The sequence below is a fragment of the Rhododendron vialii genome, chromosome 2a (genome assembly GCF_030253575.1).
Source record: "Rhododendron vialii isolate Sample 1 chromosome 2a, ASM3025357v1".
Taxonomy (NCBI): Eukaryota; Viridiplantae; Streptophyta; class Magnoliopsida; order Ericales; family Ericaceae; genus Rhododendron; species Rhododendron vialii.
This window is the reverse complement of record NC_080558.1, coordinates 11,263,959-11,287,318: the sequence shown is the minus strand read 5'-3', so window position 1 is coordinate 11,287,318 and position 23,360 is coordinate 11,263,959. Positions and strand designations below refer to the sequence as shown.

Sequence of the window (23,360 nt, the reverse complement as noted above, 5' to 3'; positions counted from 1 at the left end):
TTTGATTGGTTTCGCGTGGAAGGCCCTTCTCCTTTGAGGAGCTACGTTATGCTGTGATAACGGTCTGTTCTTAAATAGTAGCTATGTATGATTAACGGTTCGAACCGCGGATATTTTACAGCGGATCAAAAACCCTTATGATCACGCTAAAGGAAAATTGCTACGCTGGTCGTCATTCTCCATCCTTTTGACAATAAAAAAACAAGAGTCACTGTTTGTGGTTGTGGGTGGTTGATCATCCTTTTTTTCTTTTCACAAGAACCAAATTGTGAGTATCACGGGATGTGTTTGAGGAGTGAGGGTGCCCTGTCTGTGACAAAGGCTCGACGGTGGGGTGGGGGTCCCACAGCCAACGCGTGTCTGGATTTTCTTTGCGGTCCCGTCATTCCTTGGAAAGTTTCAAGTGCAGCAGTCACATGCCTGCAACAGTAGGGGCATGTTCAAAGGGTCTCAAAAAAAAATTCTGAGCACGGTTCCACTCATTACTTTCAAAAACCTCCATCAAATACTCCAAACGAACAAGGTTTAGAGCAACTTTATCGATTGAGGTAAAATAGCTAAAAAGTTATTTTACCTAAGCAAAACCTCCAAATGAGCATTACACCAGATTAGGTAAAGGCTTAGGTAAAACACATATATAAATAGTGCTTAGGTAAATATATTTGAGCACTATTCATCATGTGTATATTGTTTTATTAATGAGTAGTGCTATTGGTACCGACGGTACCATAGGGAAAATGTACCGACGGCCACCGGACGGCCGTCTCCGGCCACCGGACGGCCGATCCGAGCCGTCCAAAAATTTTAAAAAATAAAACCGAGTGGGCCTGCGCGGGAATCAATGGCATCCGAGGTGTGTAGAGTACTTGATCCGAGCACCCCTTTTTCGTGTATATACACGTATATACAAATATACACGAAAAATGGGTGCTCGGATCAAGTACCCTACACACCTCGGATGCCATTGATTCTCGCGTAGGCCCACTCGATTTTATTTTTTAAAATTTTTGGACGGCTCGGATCGGCCGTCCGGTGGCCGGAGACGGCCGTCCGGCGGCCGTCGGTACATTTTCCCTATGGTACCCGTCGGTACCAATAGGATTTCTGTTTATTAATTGTTCTCTCTCTCTCCCCCCCCCCCCTCTCTCTCTCTCCCTGGAAAAGAAAAAGAAAATAAAAGTAATAATATTTTAATAGAGAATAGGGTTAAATAAATAGTATTGGTATAGTGTTAAGAGAGATGTGAGTATGTAAAATAAAAAAAGTGCACTGTTTACTAACATTTTTACTTAACAATTGATAAACTTGCTCTTAGGGCACTTCATATTTTTGAATATCTTACCGACTAGAATCCCTGTTTTCTTAAAGTGCGTTCTTTTTAACTTAATTTTCTTCTTCGTTTTTGTGTGTTTTGTTTGTCTTTTTAAATTTTTGTTAGATTGAATTGATATTTTTTTGATCCGTCTTGACGAAAGAAGTCTTAAAAGTACAAAATTATGACCGAAAGAAAAAAAAAGTTCACAAAAGATGGATAAAGTATCAAACAACTGTCTTATTTGAATTCTTTCAGCATCGGTCCATACTTTTATACTTTTCCAATAAAAAGCTAAACAAAAAGTTACGAAAAGTAAAAAACATCAAAATAAGTTCCAAACTTAAAAGTTTAAAAAAACGCAGCCAGTAGTATAATACAATACGTACCGGTACCGGTGACATAACGGGTACCATTTCGAATTTAATAGTGTTATTTGTAGATATGAAACGTGACAAAATGTGAGGGGGGTGATTTTGGTAGGTCACACCTTTTGGTCCTATATTATTAGCATGGGGTGCACATAGTTTTGTCATTGCTGTTGGTGCGTTTGGGGCCTAGATATGCCCCAAATTTGTTTGATCCTTCAAAAGAAAGGGTCCATGTGTAGATGTCCATACGATCTTTGGTAGTATATTACAGTGGACAAATACAAGAAGTGAATGCATGTGAAAATCATAGCCCTACCAGGGACCTTCCCTCCCTTTAAGTTTTTGGGAATTTAAAATTGCATTCAAGAAAAAACAAGGATTAAACCATCACCAGCAGGGGCATGTCCCTTGAACAAGCAAAAATTATTGAATGTTTCTGAGGTACTAACTATTACATGGCGAGCCTGTTGAGTGAGACGGATTTGGAGTTTCTGCAAATCTGGTCCGGACACCGCGAACACGATTGAAGAATTGGAGTTTATGGAAATCTGGTCCGAACCAGAGTGAAGTTGGTCCGGACGAACAGACAAGCGGAATTACGTGAGATGCACGGTTTTTAAGATTTTCTGATGTACTAGTTTGCTTAGACTATAAAAGCAAAACTAGAGCTGCCTCCTATTGTAACTCTTTCATACTTTCATCATAGTGAAACAACCTAGCACCCCATAGAGTACGATTAAGCTATCAGTTTAACTCGAATCAACGTAAATCTCTGTGTCTTGTTCTCTTCTTGATTGAGATTGTTTTATTTTCTTGGTTTGTTCTTCAATTGTGTGGGTTTGGATGTTCAAATTCCAACAGAGCCAACTTTTCTACAACCACATTCATGTAGACCCCATGAAGCAAAGTGTACAGGCACGAGTACGTTGAGGTTTTAGAAGTAGCCGTGCTTCATAGTGTAGACCCATGATTATGTGTCCCACATAAATGTGTGGTTGTTGAAGGTTTTGGAGGAACACGTGTGACGGTGTCCCAAGACCACTAAATAGTTACTCCTTGAATAAGATTGAAAACCATCATTAGCACAAAGCCAAAAACAACAAGCACTTAGACAATGTCTTTCTTTAAGTTCCATAATAGGCCTAGGCTTGAGAATTTGATGGAGATACTCCAGGCTAAGCACTTAATAAGCCAGTTATCATAAGAAATTTCAACCATCGTTCAGGAAAATATGCTAATACCTCTCACTCCTTTCTCAATAGCACCAAGCAGGCAAGCACTGATGCAGCATCTGCAGCTTTGTTGCTGAAAATTCCTCTCTTATGCTGCTCTTGATGTAGATCCCTGAATACTCGCGGTCGCTGCATATGATTTCAGACCCCAGCTACTACAGATCATTTTGCACAAAATAAAGTAATGCAACAAATGTCTTGATATCTACATATACATGTACATACCCTTGTCTTAGCTCAATGCAGTTAGTTCCAATAGAATGGGGGCAATAACACCAGTACATGAAAAATAATCTGAAAAAGGTAAAACAGTTAGGCTATCTAGAATATCATAGCAAGAAATTCCGGGGAAATGAGCAAAAAAGGGGGAAATATGGTAAATAATTTTCCATTATGAGTTCATTTTACAGGAATTTAGTAGACAATTAAGCTTACAACATTCTCGCGCTGCATAATCGACTACATTTTACATGACATGGGTGTGACGGAAAATGTATTATTCAAGAAAATTGTCATGGTGCGACCCACGTTTATTGGGGAGAACAGGAAGCTCATACAAGAAAGAAAAGCTGTATCTTGATTTCGTTCTCATTTCCTTTCCTGTCAACTGAATAGTGAACGCAACCCAACTCTAGACTAGCATTTCCATAGGCCATTATACAGACTACTCTTTAGCTTATTTGGCGAGAAAGCAGCTTCCAGTAGAACAATTAGAAGCCCTAGGAGAATTTCCTCTAAAAGGCCGGTAAGAGAGGAAACATGGAGCTTCGATTAGTGCCCTTGAAATTTCTCCACAGCACATCTTCAAGATTTTCCAGAAAAGAAATCATATACCTCTCTAAAAACATGGAGCCGCTACTGTGAATTTGCATCCACTCTGATCAAATTTTGTAATAGCTTATAAATTTCTAGAAATGAAATTGCATACCTATCTGAAGAATATCCAACCATGCACAAGCTTTGCAACAGTAACTTTCTCTTAAGCTCAATCAAGAACACCTTATTCAATTGCCGTTAGCAGCCATTCTTCAACAAACTTTCATGTAACATGACTTGGAAAATTCATTCAGATACAGGAGCAGGACTCACTTTGCAAACCTCGGTATTAAACCCGCAGTCCATTAAAAACAGCAACCAAGCACGCTGCTGCTCAGAGAGTCTATCGTTAGGGCCTTTAACTTCAACAAGCTTGGCTTCACCTCTGTAATCACCATGGAAGCGCCACAACAATAAATCAGGCATTCCACTAGACCAGGTCCGGTAATCTTGCGCCAAGTGTCGGCAGAACGAGGCTAAACAGGGTCCACCAATGCATGTCACGGCTGCTCGAAGCTCGGATAGTGAATGCCGGTCCCAGTTAACTCCCCGACATGATGTGCCTAAATGTGTTTCCCATGATGTGATTAGGATCTCTTCAGCAGCTCCATCGTAGATTTTTACAAGTATTGGTTCTAGGATGGTCTTTCTCACTTCATAAAAGCTATCAGTCCCCAAATCTAAGGGGGCAGTCTGCAAACAAATTGCTTCAGTTCGACAAAGTAAGTAATTGCACTATGTTTTTGACAAGCAGCAATTGAGAAGATATAATATAAGAAGTATAATTCAGATTTTAATATTTCTCATTGAACTTGTCAAGTCTGAACTCTAAAGACTCTCATTCATATGCAATGAAATCTCAGTCAAATATATTATTCACGACTTAAGCTGGATAATATTTGCAATTTCATCTTCTTTCGAAAGTCTAGAAACGGAAGGGAGAACAAATAACCAAATGTCATCCAGATAATGAGAGTTAGAATCATATGAATAAAACAATGAGAACATAGATAAATAAGTATGTTTCTATGACTTCCACTATCCTCAACCTTCTATAACAAATCAGCTAACTCCACGTTAGGAAGGCCCTTTCTTATCAGAAAAATAAGTTAGGTGGACCCATAAGGAAATGAAAAATGAGATTTGATTGTTCCATTTAAGAATAGATGGCAAACTTTGAAAACAGATCAAAGTTGTCCACCGAGGAAAATATAGTCCGAAGTGCATCCAAGAAAAAGTACAGTTCATGCCACAGCTATGAACTATCAAAACCAAGATTCTAAGCATCAACTTCTTCGCAAAACCAATGCAGTGATGAGAGCTATGGTAATTTGCATCCTCAAAGTTACCTGGAATCTAGTGCGGAAGACATCTGGTACATCAGCAAAAATAGCATCCCACAAAAGAAGCCCAAAAATGGTCAACCAAATGCCACTCTCTGTATGTACAGACTGCCAGCTGCCTCCTTCCCCGCCATAATACTGCATGGCAAGCTCCTCGACTCCACATTGTTCTCCATCTTCACCATAGAACCTGCTCTTCGTCCCTGTCCTACAGTTCAACGGTCTCCCTTGAACATGCACCTAACTTATCAGCAAATGTAGGAAAATGAAGCCACCATTAGATAAACATTCATCCATTTCAGTGAAACTAAGCACATACAAACGTAATCAAAGTTTCCCGAGTATAAGAACTTAAAAAACAACCCTTAAATGAAGGGCAGTCCCGAAGTAAAATTTCAGAGATGGAGCCCTCCTATGAAGCACCAACACACCTACGTGGTGGTTGTTTCCATGTTGGACATGACAAGAACAAGCGATGTAGCAGAACACGCTAGGTTGTGTGTCCAATTAATTTTACTAATTTTAAGCAGGGGTCTTGTCGGGCACATGCACGTCTCAAGTTAGACACGGGTGGGGACACTACAGGGGTCAATCTATATTTAAAAAAGTAAGAGGAACAACAAATAAGAAACTTTCGCCAGGATACCCTCATTTAGCCTATAATATTTAGGACGTAAAATGGTAAGAATTGCAAATTATACGATCGTTTTGAATAATTCCAGATACAATACTCATATAAGTAACAACTAGATACATGGGAATTCAATTGTGTCCCCCATCGTGTCCATTTCACTATTGTTTGAGGATTGTCATGGCCCATGTCTTTGTATTTATCTGTGCTTCTTAGGAGCCCTCTATGCATTTATTCACTTACTAGAATACAGTTTTGTCTATCATGCTTCTCCTTTTAGAAAAGGACAATTTTGGAAACTAAAGTGTAAAAAGAAAAACTCAGATTTTAAAAAATCGTTAAGTGGAAAAGACAAAATCCTATGTTGGGATCATTACAAGCAAATCATTTTAGTTCGGATTTTGATAAGGATACAAAAATTGGGAGCCCTATTTCTTCAAAATTTTGAGGGCCTTAAAAAGATAATTTGAAGTCACCTCGGTGATCTTCCTCTTTACAGACTCAGAAAAACTGGGGGTTTTCCAGCGCCTTGGAGGTTTCCCCAGGCGTAGGACCCGCCTTTGTAGTGCCATTCTTGAACCAGCACGAACCGATGGATCTAGTAAACCATCTTCAGCAACCGAAAGGCTCTCATTGAGACAACCCACATGTTCCAAATCAATTGACAGCCTCAGGGTCCAATATCCTCTTCTTCTATCAGAGGTAAAATGTTTTAGCAGCTGCTTCAATAAAATAATTGCATCCTTGTACCTGAAGGGGGTCAAGTTTATTCAGACTACTAAAAAAGTTTAATTTAGGACATTAAGAAAACTAACTCATTGGATGCAAAACAGAGACCCCTCATCAATATCAAGCCAGATAAGTATTATAGCAAACGAGATTTCCTTGTTTTGGACTTGTGAGAGACAGTTTCAAGATTAAAAATATTAGATTAAGGAAAGTCCATTCTTTGCTACTTTTGTCCAATGATATTTTCAAATGTTTGGCCTTGTCCTTCGTCCTTTTATGTTTATGTTTATGATGATTGAAGAAACGTCCAACTTCTTAAAAATTAGACAACTGATAACTTAGCCATATAAGCCTGGTACTCAAATTATTAAGATTTAACCTTTTCCTCCCTTTCCAAGGAGGGGAAGTGAAAGGAACAACAACGACTGGAAAATTTTCATGCCATTCAGCATTTTTGACCCATAGGGCATCAAACAGCAAATATCCTAGTTCTCAATAACTGAGACAAAAATGAAGCTACCAGTACCATGCAGGGAAGAGGACATATGAAAACAAATCAAAAGGTAACTATGTGATTGAAAAGGGCCTTGCCATTATTTAGAATTGTTCATATAAGAGTAGTGCTCCACAGCCATACTTCTAACCTTCGCTCACGCTCAAGAAATGAAACACCTAGCAAAACCACCTTTGAGTAGACCCACGCAGCTGAAAAGCATGACAAAAATGCCGCCGGTGATTCAGAAGTGAGGGACCGAGTTTCCTCATGAGAAGAGTTGGATATACGTGAGTCAGATACCTCTATGCATCTCCAGACAAACTCGGTACTGTTTTCATCAAGTGACTGATCCATAACTTGTGCCACTTCAATGGCCTGCACATTGCAGCTTCCACAATAAGTAGAGGCCAACAATATGGTAATAACATCCAAAGTAGAACTATCAGACCTCTTCATATGCAAGGAAATCATCGCGGCTTGAGAAAATTTGTTTTGAGATTATACAGTTGTAATTTGGATACTTGATAATCCCCAAATCCACAAGTAAAAATGCTGATAGGTCCTGCTCTCCATTCAAGAAGAAAAGCCTCTGCATGAAGTCATGGAAGATATTAAAATAGTATACTTTCCGGAAAGCATAGCTCCAGTCAAATGATTCAAATCACCTCAGCACGCCAAATAATGGACTCAGTTGATAAAGATATCTGAACACAAGGTCCTGTTTTTTCCAAAACCACATTTGGTAGGACTGGGCTGCAAAGTCAACAAATGAAAACAAAAGCATTAAAGGCGAACTTGAAACACCCAATTATCCAATTTCATTATTCTGTAAAGATAACTTTGTATTACCATAATCCATCAGCATATGAAGAAAGAAGCAATGCAACAAAATCTTGCTTTCTCGTACCAGGTTTGCATTTCTGATGGCTCAACAGAAGTGGGGGGAAAGGGCAAGAAAGTACGAGACTTATTAGATAAAGAATAAGGAATACAAACCACGAGTACTAACAGCACCACAACTTCATGATTGAGAGCTTAAGAAAACAAATTACAGCTTTGAGTTTTGCCAAATGTTTACACAGGAAGACCAGTGGCAAGGACTCCCAATTTTTCAAGGAACACGCTTTGCCCCTCAATGAGGCATATATTTGACAAGGACGAGAACGCAAGTTGCACAGTGACATGTAATGTAGAAAATTGTAAAGCTTTTGTATAGGTTCTCGTTAGTTGTTAGTAGGGCATATGGGCCTGGCTTTTGTTGGCCTGAGGAGGTTAGCATGGCTTATACCTTCCTCCTTCGTATGGGGTTTTATGCTTTTCAATCCATTAAAATATATGTACTTCTCAAGAAATATAACAATGGCATACATGAATTTTTAAGCTATCCATGTAGCCTGCATCAAGCTCAGGAAATTGATGCCAGCAAAGCGATTTCTAAAGTTAGCCCCACAATCGAAAGGAGTCACAAGCATAAACCATGTTATGCAGACTCATGCTCATGTATTAACATAGCGCTTACAAAATTTAGTTTAGATTCAAATTTGCTCATGGAGAATTTATCTGTTCCACAAAATTAAAAGAAACTAAATTACAAATTGGAAAAAGGGTTTTATAACTGCCACATGCAGAATGCTAATGATGGTTTTGGAAGTCAGTTAAAGTTATAAAGGACAGAAACATCATGCCCCAAAAAGGAAACTATTTCATTAGTTTTGATGGCGTAAGCACACAGAGGTTTGAATGCTGCATTTAACCAGCTTTTCCATTATTCTCAATCGGATAGTAATAGAACATGCAACAAACTCTCCAAAACAAACATTCATCATGTTGGGGTTTATCGCGTAAGGGAGAAAATTGTTTACAGTTCATACCAGTACATTAACATACTTGTGGTTTACCATGTGGGAGAACATGAAATGTCTGACCCGTATCTGTCCACACAATAAGTCTCGTACTGTGTAGTCATCAGAAGCCAGTGCATCACTTTAGGAGCATAAACTATGGAATCCACCAAATTTAGAAGGAACCACCCGTAACGCTCCACCGAGAATATATTAGTATATCAAAACCACCTCTGAGACCATAATTCCTTTAAACTATATCAGGTCGATGGGAAAACTACAAGCTATAGGGCTTAGGATAGGATAAGATAGGAAATCAAGCTGGCAGAAATACAGTTTTCCGATGAAAACATTTGGACCAGATATCAAACTGAATAAGTATATAGCCTGAACTCCTATTGAATTTCATCAAACCATGTGACACAAGCACAAGAAAAAGATATCAACCTTCTCGTAATTTTGGAGAAAATAAAGTTTAAATAATGCAAACCTTTTTAAGCTTGCACAAAACTTCACGCAGCTCAGAAACAGTAAGCAAATACAGAACCTCCTTCAAGTCATTGTCCTGTAAGTCACTGATTGACTCAACAGCACACATATAGCCAGTTGCTGAGTTATGACAAGACAAATGAATTTTCTGTTAAAAGTGAAGCAGCTTTCAAACATCACCATCTTGAAAATTTTGTTGGAATGCCACAATTATAGAACTAGAATTATTGCTTAGGTTATAGAGTAGAGTTACCTGAGAGCTCCTTAATTGCTTGATTGTAATCAGATATTTCGGGATATGAAAGATTAGAAATCCGAAACCATGGGCCTGAGGTAAGAAAGCGAATACACCCAGCGTCAGGAACTAACTACATTCTTAAACTGTCATTGGGATAATGCTGGTGCATGCACATTTGAATCACATTATTCTCAAGAGTAATGAGAAGACTAGAGACGAAGAAATCAACACGAAAAGGGGCCGAAAATAGACCAAGCTGGTCTCTGCTTGCCAACCAGTTCTGAGTGTCCAAGAGTCAATGATGAAGCCGGTGAAGATAAAGGGAATGAAGATAAGAGCGAGAGCAGATAGAATACGGAGAGAGAGAGAGAGAGAGAGAGAGAGAGAGAGAGATTAGAAACTTCCACCATCAATTATAGGAAAACAAAACGTAATAGGTCACCACTACAATTCTACCTATATGTAGTCTACAAGCACTAAGGACATAAAAAATACTACTTATGCCCTCATAAACTACAAGCGAGAGAGAGAGAGAGAGAGAGAGAGAGAGAGAGAGAGAGAGAGAGAGAGATTAGAAACTTCCATCATCAATTATAGGAAAATAAAACGTAATAGGTCACCACTACAATTCTACCTATATGTAGTCTACAAGCACTAAGGACATAAAAAATACTACTTACGCCCTCATAAACCACAAGCCTCATAGTTCCCAAGAAGTCAGACCTCCCTGAACCCAAATCTTTGGCGATAAATAGATGTATGTATAAGCATCATAAATTCTCATCTAAAAGTGGTGTACGAGTACATGGATGTCCTAAAAATTAAACTTGTCCCACGTTTTATGAGATTACGAGATAGGTTACAAGTTATGAAGGATTTTTTTTTTTTTAATCAAATGGGACTTTGGAAAAAGGAGATTTCTATCTTCTACCAGCGTGAAAGCCTAGAAAGTTTCCTTATTATCATATGTTTGTTCTTCATAGATTTTAGATGAGGAATCAAAAACAATTTAATTTGGGTTGAGGTACAATTGGGGAAACCGTATAATACTGGTTGACATGACAATCTGACTTTGACCGTGTCCATCGATTCCGAACTTGTTACCGAAGTCTAAGCAATAACAGTTGTTCATCCTGGCTTGTCTCATGAGTGACGTGACAATAGCAACATGCAAAAGAGATTATTAATTCTCTCTCAGAAAAAAATTTAAGAAGCAAGAAAGAATAATTTGACAAAACATATCAGGTAGACAAAGAATGTACAGCAACGTTTAACCTTTTCTTGTATAAAGCCGAACAAAGAGTCTCTGACTATCATCTGAAAGTGAAGTAAAAGTTTCTGCCAGTAAAAACATAAAAACCTCATTATAAGAATAGAACTTGTCAGAACTGTTATAAACATCGATATCATCTACGGAAATCAGTACCAAATATAATCTTTTCATCACAGCTGAAAAGATGAGGGTAACTCCTTAAAACCTCTTGTATCAGCACAGAAAAGTTCTGTTGGTATTTTGCCATGCCCAGTGGATGAGTTTTTGCAGATTCAGCTACACGGAAAGCATTTTCCCACAAGGACCTAACAACCTGAAGATTGTCACATTCCTTTTCACCAGAAAATATCTCGTTTTGACATGTAATTTGAATTGGGAGAACATCGTGGGAATGTTCTGGAATGGAAGTTACACAGCCCTGCAAGGCAAGCCCACAGTAGATTTCATGAAAATTTTGTACTGACTGGAAAGAAAACAAGAATCAAAATTAAGAATAATTAACGCTGTTCATGATATTCTGAGGATTCAACCAGGAAACAGTTTTCCACAATAACTTCTAATTAGACCTTAGCAGCATGAAACACCGTTTTTTGTGCATCCAGATTGCAGAATGTGTGTGCCCAAAATGATTGATAAAATCATAAAATTGAATGGTGGACCCAGTGATTTCCATAAATTTCGAGAAATCCCTGCGATTAGCCTCAATATTTGTTGCTTCAATGATAAATACAACTTCAGAGTTTGGACATAGTGAATAGAACAAGAAGAAAACCTTGTCGAGACAGCTGTTTTCTTAAAATATAACATCTTAAATATATCTTGTAGCTACCACATCTACTCACAAGAAGAAAAAAAAAAGCTAGAACACAATAGCAGCTAACAGTACTTCACCAAAAGAGGTGAGAAATAGAGACAATTGCCAATAATCCTAACAACCGTGCTTGCAGGAAATCATGGCCTCTGGTCTGGTCCAGGCTTGGACATTGTTTAAGGTAAGCCAGTTTCGACAATGATTGATTTGGTTGCTGATGAGAGGGTTGAAAACACAACAAAGTAAGAGGGAAAAACTGGTTGATTGAAACAACCAAAACTCCAGTATCCATAGTAATGAAGGCATACCAAAGGAGATTGGTTTACAGTTTTTTTAAGCAAAATGGAAACAAATTCAAAGTAGACCAGTTGATCAGCTGTGATACTGTGTTGACTATTTCTACCGCAGTTCACCCTAGCCTACTTCCACAAACACAAAGCCCAGAGGATATCTTTCTCATTAATTTTGTCCCTGTCTTTACTCTTTACTACAATGACACCCATACATAAGGTGCATTTCAAAGGACCCACCCAACAATTCTGAGTGAATTACCTGATAATATTAGTCTATTTACATTTTACACCAATGGTAGCCAAATATTTTATGTTTACATTGAGAGAAAAATTATTCAACCATAAACACACAACTCAACCATATACAAGATACCAGGGAAGGAGAGAGAGAGAGAGAGAGAGAGAGAGAGAGAGAGAGAGAGAGAGAGAGAGAGAGTAATATTCAAAACAAAAAGGGTAGTAAATGAACAACAAATTACCTCAAAACTCAAGAGGTACTTATCCATTAAAGGAGACAGATATTGAGCCAACTCTCGAGGGATAAAACCAAGCATTTTATAGCATCCAGATTCTGCATAAACAACCTAACTCGAGAAGGCAATGCAGTGCTCTTAAGATGAATAAATTTACAAATCTCAAATCAAGTGGATGGAAAGGCCAAAGTGTCCAAACCTTGATGGCATTGCTATCCTTAATATTATTAGGATCTCTCAAAAGAGAGATATTTGCCCCAAGATATAACATTACTTCCTCACTAAACTTACGACCAACAACGAAAGTTTTGAGGAGTTGCCCAGACATGTCGTCCATAGTTTCATTCATCTCATATTTGGGCATCTTGTTCTCAGGGAGTAACGTAGGTGAATCAGCTCCGCAATTTATATCGTAAGTTATCTTGTTTTCTGCAGAGCTATCAGTGCTCAAAACAGACTCTGAATTCATGAGTGCTTTGCACTGGGTAGTGTTGTCTCTGTTCGCACCGACACAGTCATGCAATTTGCGAATGGTATCACACAAAATGTTATCAGGAGCCCTCTGAACCAAATGAACTCCCACTTGATCCAACTCGCTTGATTGAATTCCAACTTTTGACTGTGAAGAGAAGTTTAACTGAAGAAGGGTGCGCTGCCTCAGTTTACGTTTGGTTCCTCTTGCTAGGCATGTGTCTGAAAACATAGATTGTAACCAGAGAATATGTAAGAGACTAAGAGGTAGTCAAAAAGCAAAGGTAGCATAACGACAAACTTAGGTTGGAAATCATGACAATTTTCAGAATAGCAATACAAATCTAGAGGCCTTCTAAACCAAAGACAAAACTTTCTGCACAACAAGCTCACCACTAGAACATAACAGAAGCCAAGAGTACCTGACTCGTGCAACCCTCATTGTTACAGTGGAGCATTCTTACGAATATAAGCTGGACTTCAAGATGGTAAGAAGCTACTTATTGTTCTTTTTTTCTCTCCAACGTCTTGTGCTTAAAACAAAACAAGAATCTAGGCTTACAAGTGGCACAATAAAGTGGGGTTAGCTCCATGAATCCTTTTACTCCTATCACTCATACTTACCACCGCATCTACTGCTCAGCTGGTCCTTATTTTACAAGACCAAACCACCCTAGACTGAGCCTATTTTAAACGAGGCATATTTTATCTATTATGATTTGCTATAATTTGAGCCTAATCTTATCCTTCAATTAGTTGGTTTCTTGCATAACTTGTCAATGTTGTCATGCATAATACTAAGTTCCTTGAGCTAGCAATACTTTACCATTCTAGATACCACAATCGGCTGTAGTTTAGGTCACAAGCTAGATCTTATTCAAGTTATGCTCGTGCGATCACGCTAAACTTTACAAGGTCCTGTCTTCCTCTTCTACTCTTCATCTTCTCTCTACGATAAGCAAAGTTGTTTTCTCCAAGTTACCATTGACAAGTCAACGACGTATCTTTCAAGCCCTCTCAAATCAAGCTTAAATTCACTCCAAACTGTTTTCCCTTCCTTAAGGTTTGACTTAATGTCCAATGCTTCTGGTCTTTAATTTACCATAAGAAAACAACTCATCATTCAAAACAGCATAATAATAACACAGGTATAAAATACTGAGAAATTACAAAGAGCTTGTCTTTAACCCCTACCATACTTTCCAATCAAATCCACTAACCGCGAGTTACCACTAGAACTGATCACAAACAAATGGCAAAATTAGATTCTCTAATACCTATGTGCAGTAACTAGTAGTCTCATACTATCCACAAAACAGTAACATGCAGAATGAATCCAAACGAAATATCAGGACCAGGTACAGACCCAAATGAGAATTAATCATGTAATCTCCGCCAGGAACAGTGTTACCACAAACAGGACAGGTGACAAAATCAGCAGCACAAGTCTCAACCACGCTTCCAATACGATCATTATCACCACCGCCACCCAAATGTTTCTCTGATGATCCTTCTTCCGCAACGGTCATTTCCCCAACATTTTCGCCTTTACGCAAATCCAAAGAGCCCTATAAAATCAGATACCAAGAAAATCAACCACAACAAAACGTAATTTCCGATTCTGTATCTTCACGCATTTATATTTATGGAGTCCCCTTGTCTCTGGTCCACTAGACCACACTTTCCAGACCCGTGGTGCTACCACAGTCCTATTTTAATGATTTTAACCATTACGTTTGTTTTTGTAAAATGTGGAGATTGTTCATAAAAAAAAAATTTGGCTTCAGCCCCTTCGAATCGTGAGAAGGTTGTGATGAGAAACGGGAAGCAACCAATCACAAAAATTGCAAATTTTGTATCTCACCATTTCATACCAAATCATAGAATCTGAATGAGTGAATCGGTCAGACACTCTAATCTGTTCTTTTCTTTTCTCACCAAATCACTCGAACAGTTAAAAATCGTGCAAATGGGACTAAACCCTGGCCACGCACCCAGACAGCGCTGTTCAAATCCACTCAATGTTCTAAAAGTCACTAGGAGCTAGTCGGGCAGTCGGGCACCTTTGAACGATTAATCGGAGATTAATCGGTGCATGTTAATTATTAATCGACGATTAATCGCTAGTTGGACCAAATCGGTCGCTGATTAATCATCAATTAATTCCTTGTTTTAGAACACTTAATCCACTACATCGACCGGAGACTAGGGGTGCGTTTATGCTAAATTAAATTGACTAATGGACTAAAGCTCATGTTTTCACAGATTTATAGACCGGCCATTCTCCTCACATGCAACAACTAAAATACCATTGAGAAAAATTAATATTGCCATCAGCGTGTAGTCCATTTAGTTTGGTGGAAACCAGAAACGCACCCTAGCCTGTACACTAGATGATATACATTTTATATCTATACGTGTAATCGAGTAAATGGAGAGAGCGAGAGAGAGAGAGAGAGAGAGAGAGAGTGCCTGGGAGGGTGAGGAGATAAGAGATTGACGGTGGGGGAGGAACCTCCGGCGCTTTCCGATCAAACGAATCAAGCTCTCTCTTCCGGTCAACATCGAAGCCCTAATCTCTATTCCAGCCCTAGCCTGGCTCACCAGCCGTTTCGGCGTCAAAATGAATATACACTGTGATCGATGAATTTCCCGTCCCGCCAATTGAGAAGATATCTGGTGCGAACGCGACCAAATTCCTGATTTCATGTCACAGTCTCTCCACCGTTGGATGGTCCGGATAAAGGGTGTGTTTGGGTCGATTAGAAAGCCAGCTTTTGGCGCGATAAAACATACTCCTTCTCTTCTTACTCCCCGGCGTTGCTAAACGAACAAAACAGCTCGAGCTTGACTTGCCTTTTGACTTGTTCAAACTTGTTTAGAAAAGATATAAACCAAACTCAATTACATTTTTTTGTTTCTTTATGAATTCAAGTGAAACTTGAGCATATGAGTGTTTGGCTCGATAGGCTCATGAATAAAACGGCCATTCTATAAATATTATAATATTATAAATATAGGGATAGATTTAGAGTCCGTTACAGAACACCTTTTTAAAAAATAAATATTTATTTCATATTTTCAAATTCAAAAATAATGCAAATAAAAAATAATTTTTTAATTTTTTTTTCACCGTATTAAAGATCTCAATGAGATCTTTCAAACAAGATTCATATTACATATTTTTAGATTTCAATAAACCCATCATTTTTTGAGCTTGAAATTGCCTTCTTAAAAAATAAGTACTTATATAGCGTTGCGGAACGAGCCCTTAATGAATATCCCAAAATATGATATCTGTGTCAGTCTTTCATATGAATATTTTTACCATTTTTATAGTAATATTGCATCCATATAGAAAATAGCCTATGTGAGATATAAAAATTTAAGGGTTTGAGGGTGTTTAATATAATGCACGTAGCTAGTAATTGAATTTCGTGTTTATGAGTTTTTTTTTTTTTTACCTAGATTAATGATGATAGTTATTCTTTATTGCTTTAAATTAGCCCCTTTTATTTTGGAACTTAACGAGCCTAGCTTGAAAGCTCGAAACTTTATACTTATGCTTGAAAGTTCGAGATTGGCTACATTACGAGTTTAAGCTTATGCTTGAAAGCTCGAGATCGGCTTGCATATTCCACAAGTCAAGCCAAGTTTATCGCGACCACAAAATTTCAAGCTCAAGCAATTAATCTCAAAAAGATTCAAACTCAAGCCAAGTTTGAACACATGTAATAAAGAATCAAGCCAAGCTTAAACAAATGATGTGTTTTGGCTCGATTAGCACCCCTACTCTTTCCATCAAATAACAGTAGAATGGGTAAATCGCATGTAAAAATCATGGAAACATAACCCATCAAAGTGACTGGATAGAAACTTACGTTCTACATCCAGGAGGCAGGGGGGCTGCTGCCCCGGGTTTCCCGGCTCACTCTAGTCTCGCTCCGATGATCTGAAACGTTCATTTTGTAGAGCTCGTCGAGTAGAATAACTATGCAAAAAATCAGCTTAATTGGATATCATTAAGTGCCTGATCGGAGCCCATATAACTCTCCGTCCATGGGTTACAGTGGATTTGATCCAGTGTTTCGGATCCATTCTTTTTAAGATAAAAAGATTCCGATCAGGCACTTAATGATATCCAATTAAGCTGATTTTTTGCATAGTTATTCTACTCGACGAGCTCTACAAAATGAACGTTTCAAATCATCGGAGCGAGATCGGAGTGGGCCGGAAAACCCGGGACAGCAGCACGCTGCTACCCCCTTGGGGCAGCAGCCCCCCCGCCTCCCTACATCCACGATTAGGACCAAGATTTAATTAATCATTTTATTTAAGTTCAAGTCAATAATTTAATTTTAAATCTTACTCCTATTAGATAGAGAAAATTTATCAGAGACCGTGTCTAGGAGTTTTAAGACCCCAATCAAATATTTTTCCATCTCACACAAAGAAATCAGAAAGAACAAAAGAAAGGTAAAGAAAATGTCCAAAAAGGTGAGGAATTTTTTGTTTTTCTGTCTATAGTGTAAATTTTCAAAAGTATATTAGTATATTTCTGTAGAAATTTCAATTCTTATGTACACGACAAATCGGAATTTAATTTTCTTACAAAAAAAATTGCGAATAATTCTGAAAATGAAAAAAAAGAAAAGAAAAGACTTTTATAGGCGGGGGTAAGAATTCAAGCCCCATTAAGAATGGATATCGCCTTCTAAGGAATTTCATTTCCAGTAATGAGACATCGAGATAATTCGATGTAATTAACTTTTGTATAGCACTTGCGAAATGCTCGTGCCTCACGCATTTTCTCTCGGGGGAAAACATGTATTAAACGCGGACAGCAAAACCATACAGATGTTTGGTCCAAGAATCTAGTGGAAGGAAAAAATCGAAATTATAACCAAGCAAAGCAAATTCTACAACCAAAGAATCAACAAGCAGAAAAAAAAATTATGCTGCATTTTTAGGCACCATCAATTCTGGGACACATGAATTTCTTGGCTAATTGAGAAGTTTTGTGGGAAATCACTTTCTAACTCAGTGAGATAGATAGCTTTTTATTACCTGACAAGCACAGAGCATTTATGCAGTACCATAAAACAGGAAAAAGGAAAACAAAAGCCCTTAAGGTTTCCAGCATTTCTTCAATGCCATAACAAAGGAAAAATAGAAACATAAGTCCTATGCGATAGAAGTTCAGAATCATTCCCAACACCTTGAGTTAGATCAGCATTGTCAATTATCTGCCCACTTCATCAATCTACTGCATTTGACTCTTCTCCTCACTCCTGCAGCAGAAGTCCAAAAAAAATTCTTTGAACAACACAATGTAGAGCCATAGGAAGCGCGGATACGGGATACGGACATGTCATTTCGCCAAAAGTTAGGACACGGACACGTCGAATGTAAAATGTATTTGCATTATAGAGGCATTGTAATGCATTCATATAAAAGGCAAATTTGTTAGTTTTGTCATACTAAGAACAATCCCATGAAGAGATACTAATCAGCATCCGCAAGTATACATGAATTATACATCTGCGGAAATTTTTACTCTAGGCCGTGTTTTAAATATAAGATTTTAGCCTTTTAACGTGTCATTATCTTGTTCCAAGAGTGTCACCAATGTATCCTAGAGTAACCACAATGTGTCGGAGTAAAAGAAATATAATAACAAGGTTGGGACAAGTATTTGGCACATGTCTGGAGAGTGTCGTGTCATGACCGTGACCGACACGTATCGGACATGGATACAGGATACACGAGGCAAATAGACGTTTCCATGCTTCTTAGGTGTAGAGTATTTATACAAACTGCGACTTAGCAACAAGATCCAATAACTCTTCAATTCAGGCCAGCTTTCAAAGTTAGGATTAGTTTACTGGCCTTCTGATGGAGAGAAATGGTAGAATTTACTGGTGCAGATTTGTTTCTCAAGAAAACCGCATCATTTGGTGAGAAATCTCAAGGACTGCTATGCCATCTCTTGACAAATTCTGCCACAAATACAACCCATAATCTAACATTTTGTTTGGAACTTGAGAGAAAGGAACATGAAGGGAAAATCTTTATTTTTCCTCCTCCTTTATTCTGTTCTTGGTCAAAAAGGAAAATGACAGAAAATCTAACAAAAAACAGCAGGAAATGATTTCCATCCCTTTTCTTTGCTTATTCTGGCCTCTCTCTGTTACTTCCATCCCTTTCCTTCTCTTTACAAAACCAAACAAGGAAAAATACCTTCTTTTCCTATGGTTTCTATCTCCTATATTTTCCATTTGTTTCCTCAAGTTCCAAAACAAAGCCAGCTAAACACAGTCCTAGCATAGTTTTTCCCTAATAAATAATTATCCTTCTATTCCTTAACCTCAGAAATTATTTAACGGAAAGTGAGATAAATTATTTTCTATTCCTTAACCTCAGAAATTTAATGCTTTCCTTTTCCTTGACGAATCTGTATTTCCCTTGAATCATAACTAATAAGAAAAGATGAGAATTTGATACCTTTCACTTTCACATAGAATTCTGATGGGTTCTAAGGCAAGCCACTTTGCTGCATTAGCTCCTTCACATACTCAGCCCAATCGAAGTCAACCCTACCCGATGGCTTCGCAATCAAGTCCTCCAATTCCATCACAATCCTCGATTGATGCTGTTGATCTTCAGCCCTACTCACGCACACCAAATCCTCCTCGTCCAGCAGTTTCTTCGCTATCGATATAGATTTATCATCGCATTTCAAGTTAGGATCAATTATTACCTCAAAGTTGTTCGTTGTCAAATCTTCACAACTTTTCTTGTTCAATTCCCCGAGTTTTACGGATCCCCCAGCGCTTTGATGCACAACCAATCTCTGTTTTTTTGCAACACTTTTGAAGAAATTCTTGACAAACAAAGGGTTCGCGATCGCGTTGGTCATGAACGTGAAAACCTCTTGTTTTATACCCACATCAGCGCCTTCGATGCGCTTTTCGATGGCTGCCAAGCGTTTCTTGGTGGCATCTTGTTGCTGTTTCAGCTCCCCAAGCACCCTCTCCACTGTGTTAAGGTTGTTCTTCAGTTTTTCTATGTCAGCCTCATCTGATCCATCGGCTCCGACATCTTGCCAACTTGAACTTTCTCTCGCTCGTTTCCGCGGCGCATTAATGTTGTAGTAGGGTTGCGGTGTTCGTTTCTTGATGTTGTACAACAAATGCTTCTTGTTTGCTTGAAAGTATGGATTGGCATATTCATAATGGCTTGAACTGATCTTCTTGAAACCCTTTGACAGTTGGAACAAATCCACAACAAACATGATAAGTTTTAAATTCAATAAAATCACAAAGGAATGAGCAATTATCTAATAATTTGGTTATAACACAATCAAATTTCAATAACTAAGGTTATATAGGAACATTCGGTTTGCGGAGAGAGATATTGTAACTTGTATTGGTAAAAATAAGAGAAGCAGAGAATCAAACATTTACAATAAAAGCATCTTTGAAAACTTTTTCCACCTAAGAGGTGTGGGTTGTGTTGGGTATTTCTCAAAAGGTTTTGAGTGAAAAAAAGGTTCAAGAAAATAAAATGCTCCATATAAACCTCAAATCAGACAGATAAAACAGAGCTACTTTGAGACCTCTAAGCTCAAGGCAAGCCACATTACAACAGATTGAATTTAATGTGGAGAAATATGAATGAACTAAAGGGAGTACTAACATAGCTGTTGAGCTGGTAAATAAAGCTCGATAAGTTACGGTGCCTAAATTGTATGGGCAACAGATCATTAGCAAACTGGTTGTGTTCCCAAATGACAAAGCTTTTGCCTGTTGCACTCCACGATATGAGATCGTCTGTTTCCGGGTCCTCCACCATTTCAAAAGTTTTCCTCAAGAATGGAGGCGGCGATTTTTGAAACAACCCATCACCATCACCATTACCATCATCGCCACCACCTGCCCTTCTAATCGGCTCGACATACACTGCCTTCTCCTTCCCGGTGTGCCTTGAGCTGCTTCCTTCGTTTGATGTTTTTGGTTCCATGAGCTGATAGGGAGAGGAAGAGAAATTCTTGCAAGGGTCAACAGCTTCACTCCAGTGGGAGAGAGTGCTATAGAAACAACAATTATCCTTTCTAGTACACTTTTTGTGTCTTGGTACAAGTAAGTTCAAGACAAAAAAAATTGCACTCCCTTAATTTTTTTATTCACTTCTGCAGTATTATTATTATTATTTTTGTCTTTATTTACATGAGACAGAAAAAAACTACCCTTGTTTTTTGAGAAATTTTTGGGCGCAAATAGGGTATAGTTCACGTGGTACTCGAGCGCGCATCCGAGCCGTCCAAAACACGTTTGAACGGCTCGGATGCGGACTGGATACCTTCACGTGGTATCCAATTTGCACCCAAAAATATCTCTTCCTTTTTAATTGTACCCTTCACTCACGAAAGGGCCATTTTGTAGGTTTGAATGAAATACCGACAAAAAAAGAGGTTATGTGGATAAAAGCAGTGCAAAAAATTGTTTTAAAAAAACTAATTTTGTTATTTGAATTAATGGTTTTTTCACCAAGTAAGACCAATGGTGGAGGAAAGTTGGAGCTGGGAATGGAGTTTAAGGGATTTTTCTTCTAACTCAGGCGTTCGGGTTCGGGCCAATTTATGTGCTGATGCGCACTTCAACTAATTACAAGTGTCCCAATTAAAAGTTGGAAGCAAAGGAATAGATTGCAAGTGTCCCAATTAAAAGTCATAAGCAAAGGAATAAATAACACTGTGAAAGGTTTTGAACTTGAGACCTTCGGAGGAAGCGAACATCCAAGTCTCGAGCATTAATTATTAGGCTAACCCTTTCGGATTGGGAATGGAATATAATGGTAATAAGTAGTGAAACCATTTGGCCGGGGCCATTAGTCCGTATACTCTAGCTGCAAATTAATGAAAGGTTTACTTTCATAAATCCGTTTATTTATAGGTGTAACATAATTTTGATATTACTAAAAGGACAATTTTTTATATCTATTCTTCTTATTTGAACGTTTCAAGTACGATACATATTATTATACCTTTTCCGACTACATTCTTCACAACAAATGATTAATCCAAAATTCCCGACGAGAAGCCAAAAAATTACTACCAAATACAAACAAATTAACTGCCTTTAAAATTAGTAATTTATTATATCTAAAAACCTCCTTATTCCATCGTTTAGAATAAATCAAATAAGCAAATGAATCCTAGACTTATTTTTGCCCTTTATTGTTAGTATGTAAGTAAACAAGCAAGTGAACCAAACATACCTTTAGCTATCTCACACACCACCTTTTTCCCTTCCCAAATAATCATTTTTGCCTTCTTTAAAAAGAGTTTAAAAAAATATCGTTCCGTGAATAATTTCCTATTTGTTATTTCTCAAATCTCCAAACAAGAACAAAGAAAAACAAACTTTTTAGGGAATAAAGGAGGAATTTGCCCAGGCCATCGTAAATAAAATGCAAAAAGTCAAAAACACACTTTCCCCTCCTCTGGGTAGGGGTACTGCGTTCCTTTTTTGTTCTACGAGAAGAGTACAAATATCAGATCAAAAAATAGAAAAAAGAAGAACAGAGTAGTAGAGTACAAATACACAATTGTTTCACCCGGGAATATATGCCATTTTAGTACCCACTAATGCTAAGGGTACCGACCGGTTTTGAACCGACCATAGACCGATGGGCACGGAAAACATAATTGATTTTGTCCCCGCATGCCTGTTGGTTCATGGTCGGTTCAAAACTGGTCAATTGCCATAGACGGGTCCTTTAGTACCGCCGCATAATGTACTCCACATAACATAATTGATTTTGTGTTTCTTTTCTATGAGAAATTTTTGGGTATGAGGAGGATATTGTCACGTGGTGCCCGGCACCCCATCGAGCCGTCCAATATATTTTTGGACGGCTCAGATTTGAGAAGGGGGTTTTGGACATTTTGTACTTAAAATTTATCCCCTCAAATCTAAGCTGTCGAAAAGTGTATTGGACGACTTGGATGGGATGCTGGGCACCACGTGACAATATCCTCCCCGTACCCAAAATTTTCTCCTTTTCTACCATTAATCCCACTACTCCCTATCATCTGTCGACCTTGGGCCTTCATGAGGCAATACGAGCAAGACGGTTCGGTTCGTTTCAGGCCCTCAAATTTTTGCCAGACCCAGGATTGATAAGCTAAAAGTATACATATAGTATTTACTCCATGTATTAAAAAAATAGTTTTTTATAGCATGCAATTAGGAATCGTACTTCAAAAGTTTCAAAAACAAAAATAAGTCTTTAGATAACTCTTGGAAATAATATACCCAAATATAATAATAAAAAATTAAAGCTTTGTTTGGAACATAAAGAAAATAGGAGAAAAGAAGAGAGAGAAAAAATGACATAAAAAAAGAGGAAAATGAAAGGGAAGTTGCACTGTTCACAATTCTAAATTTTTCTATTTTCTTTCATCTTTTTCTCCAAACTAAATAATGGGAAAGATTATTTATTTATTTTTTAAATCTTACCTTCCTTTCTCTTTTTTT

The 23,360-nt window shown here is 38.1% G+C and overlaps 2 protein-coding genes across 5 annotated transcripts in view; both read right to left on the bottom strand.

Annotated features, from left to right (window-relative positions):
* Window positions 1–3,276: 3,276 nt before the first annotated feature.
* Window positions 3,277–23,360, bottom strand: part of LOC131316260 (fanconi-associated nuclease 1 homolog) — a 44,172-nt gene continuing 24,088 nt past the window's right edge. The window contains exons 1-15 of one of the 4 annotated variants that reach the window (XM_058345568.1): window positions 15,292–15,482; window positions 14,186–14,387; window positions 12,548–13,041; window positions 12,355–12,459; window positions 10,925–11,189; window positions 10,774–10,836; window positions 9,514–9,588; window positions 9,262–9,380; window positions 7,780–7,850; window positions 7,596–7,683; window positions 7,379–7,519; window positions 7,079–7,305; window positions 6,182–6,455; window positions 5,081–5,314; window positions 3,277–4,424 (exon numbers count right to left, since the gene is read on the bottom strand). In XM_058345568.1, coding sequence (XP_058201551.1) covers window positions 3,978–4,424; window positions 5,081–5,314; window positions 6,182–6,455; window positions 7,079–7,305; window positions 7,379–7,519; window positions 7,596–7,683; window positions 7,780–7,850; window positions 9,262–9,380; window positions 9,514–9,588; window positions 10,774–10,836; window positions 10,925–11,189; window positions 12,355–12,459; window positions 12,548–13,041; window positions 14,186–14,387; window positions 15,292–15,384 — 2,898 coding nt within the window. In that variant the 5' untranslated portion in view covers window positions 15,385–15,482 and the 3' untranslated portion in view covers window positions 3,277–3,977. Of the gene's footprint in view, window positions 4,425–5,080; window positions 5,315–6,181; window positions 6,456–7,078; window positions 7,306–7,378; window positions 7,520–7,595; window positions 7,684–7,779; window positions 7,851–9,261; window positions 9,381–9,513; window positions 9,589–10,773; window positions 10,837–10,924; window positions 11,190–12,354; window positions 12,460–12,547; window positions 13,042–14,185; window positions 14,882–15,291; window positions 15,483–23,360 lie in introns of those variants that run through there. The other 3 variants (XM_058345570.1, XM_058345569.1, XM_058345572.1) reach the window with 3 other exon arrangements.
* LOC131316272 (heat stress transcription factor A-2-like) lies at window positions 17,915–20,152 on the bottom strand. Its single transcript, XM_058345591.1, has 2 exons — window positions 19,324–20,152; window positions 17,915–18,110 (listed from the first exon to the last, which is right to left on the bottom strand). The coding sequence occupies exon 1, from the start codon at window positions 20,111–20,113 to the stop codon at window positions 19,355–19,357; it is 759 nt and encodes a 252-aa protein (XP_058201574.1). The 5' UTR covers window positions 20,114–20,152; the 3' UTR covers window positions 17,915–18,110; window positions 19,324–19,354.

Coding starts and splice junctions, on each gene's coding strand:
- LOC131316272 (XM_058345591.1), bottom strand. CDS start 20,113: ATGTTTGTTGTGGATTTGTTCCAACTGTCAAAGGGTTTCAAGAAGATC.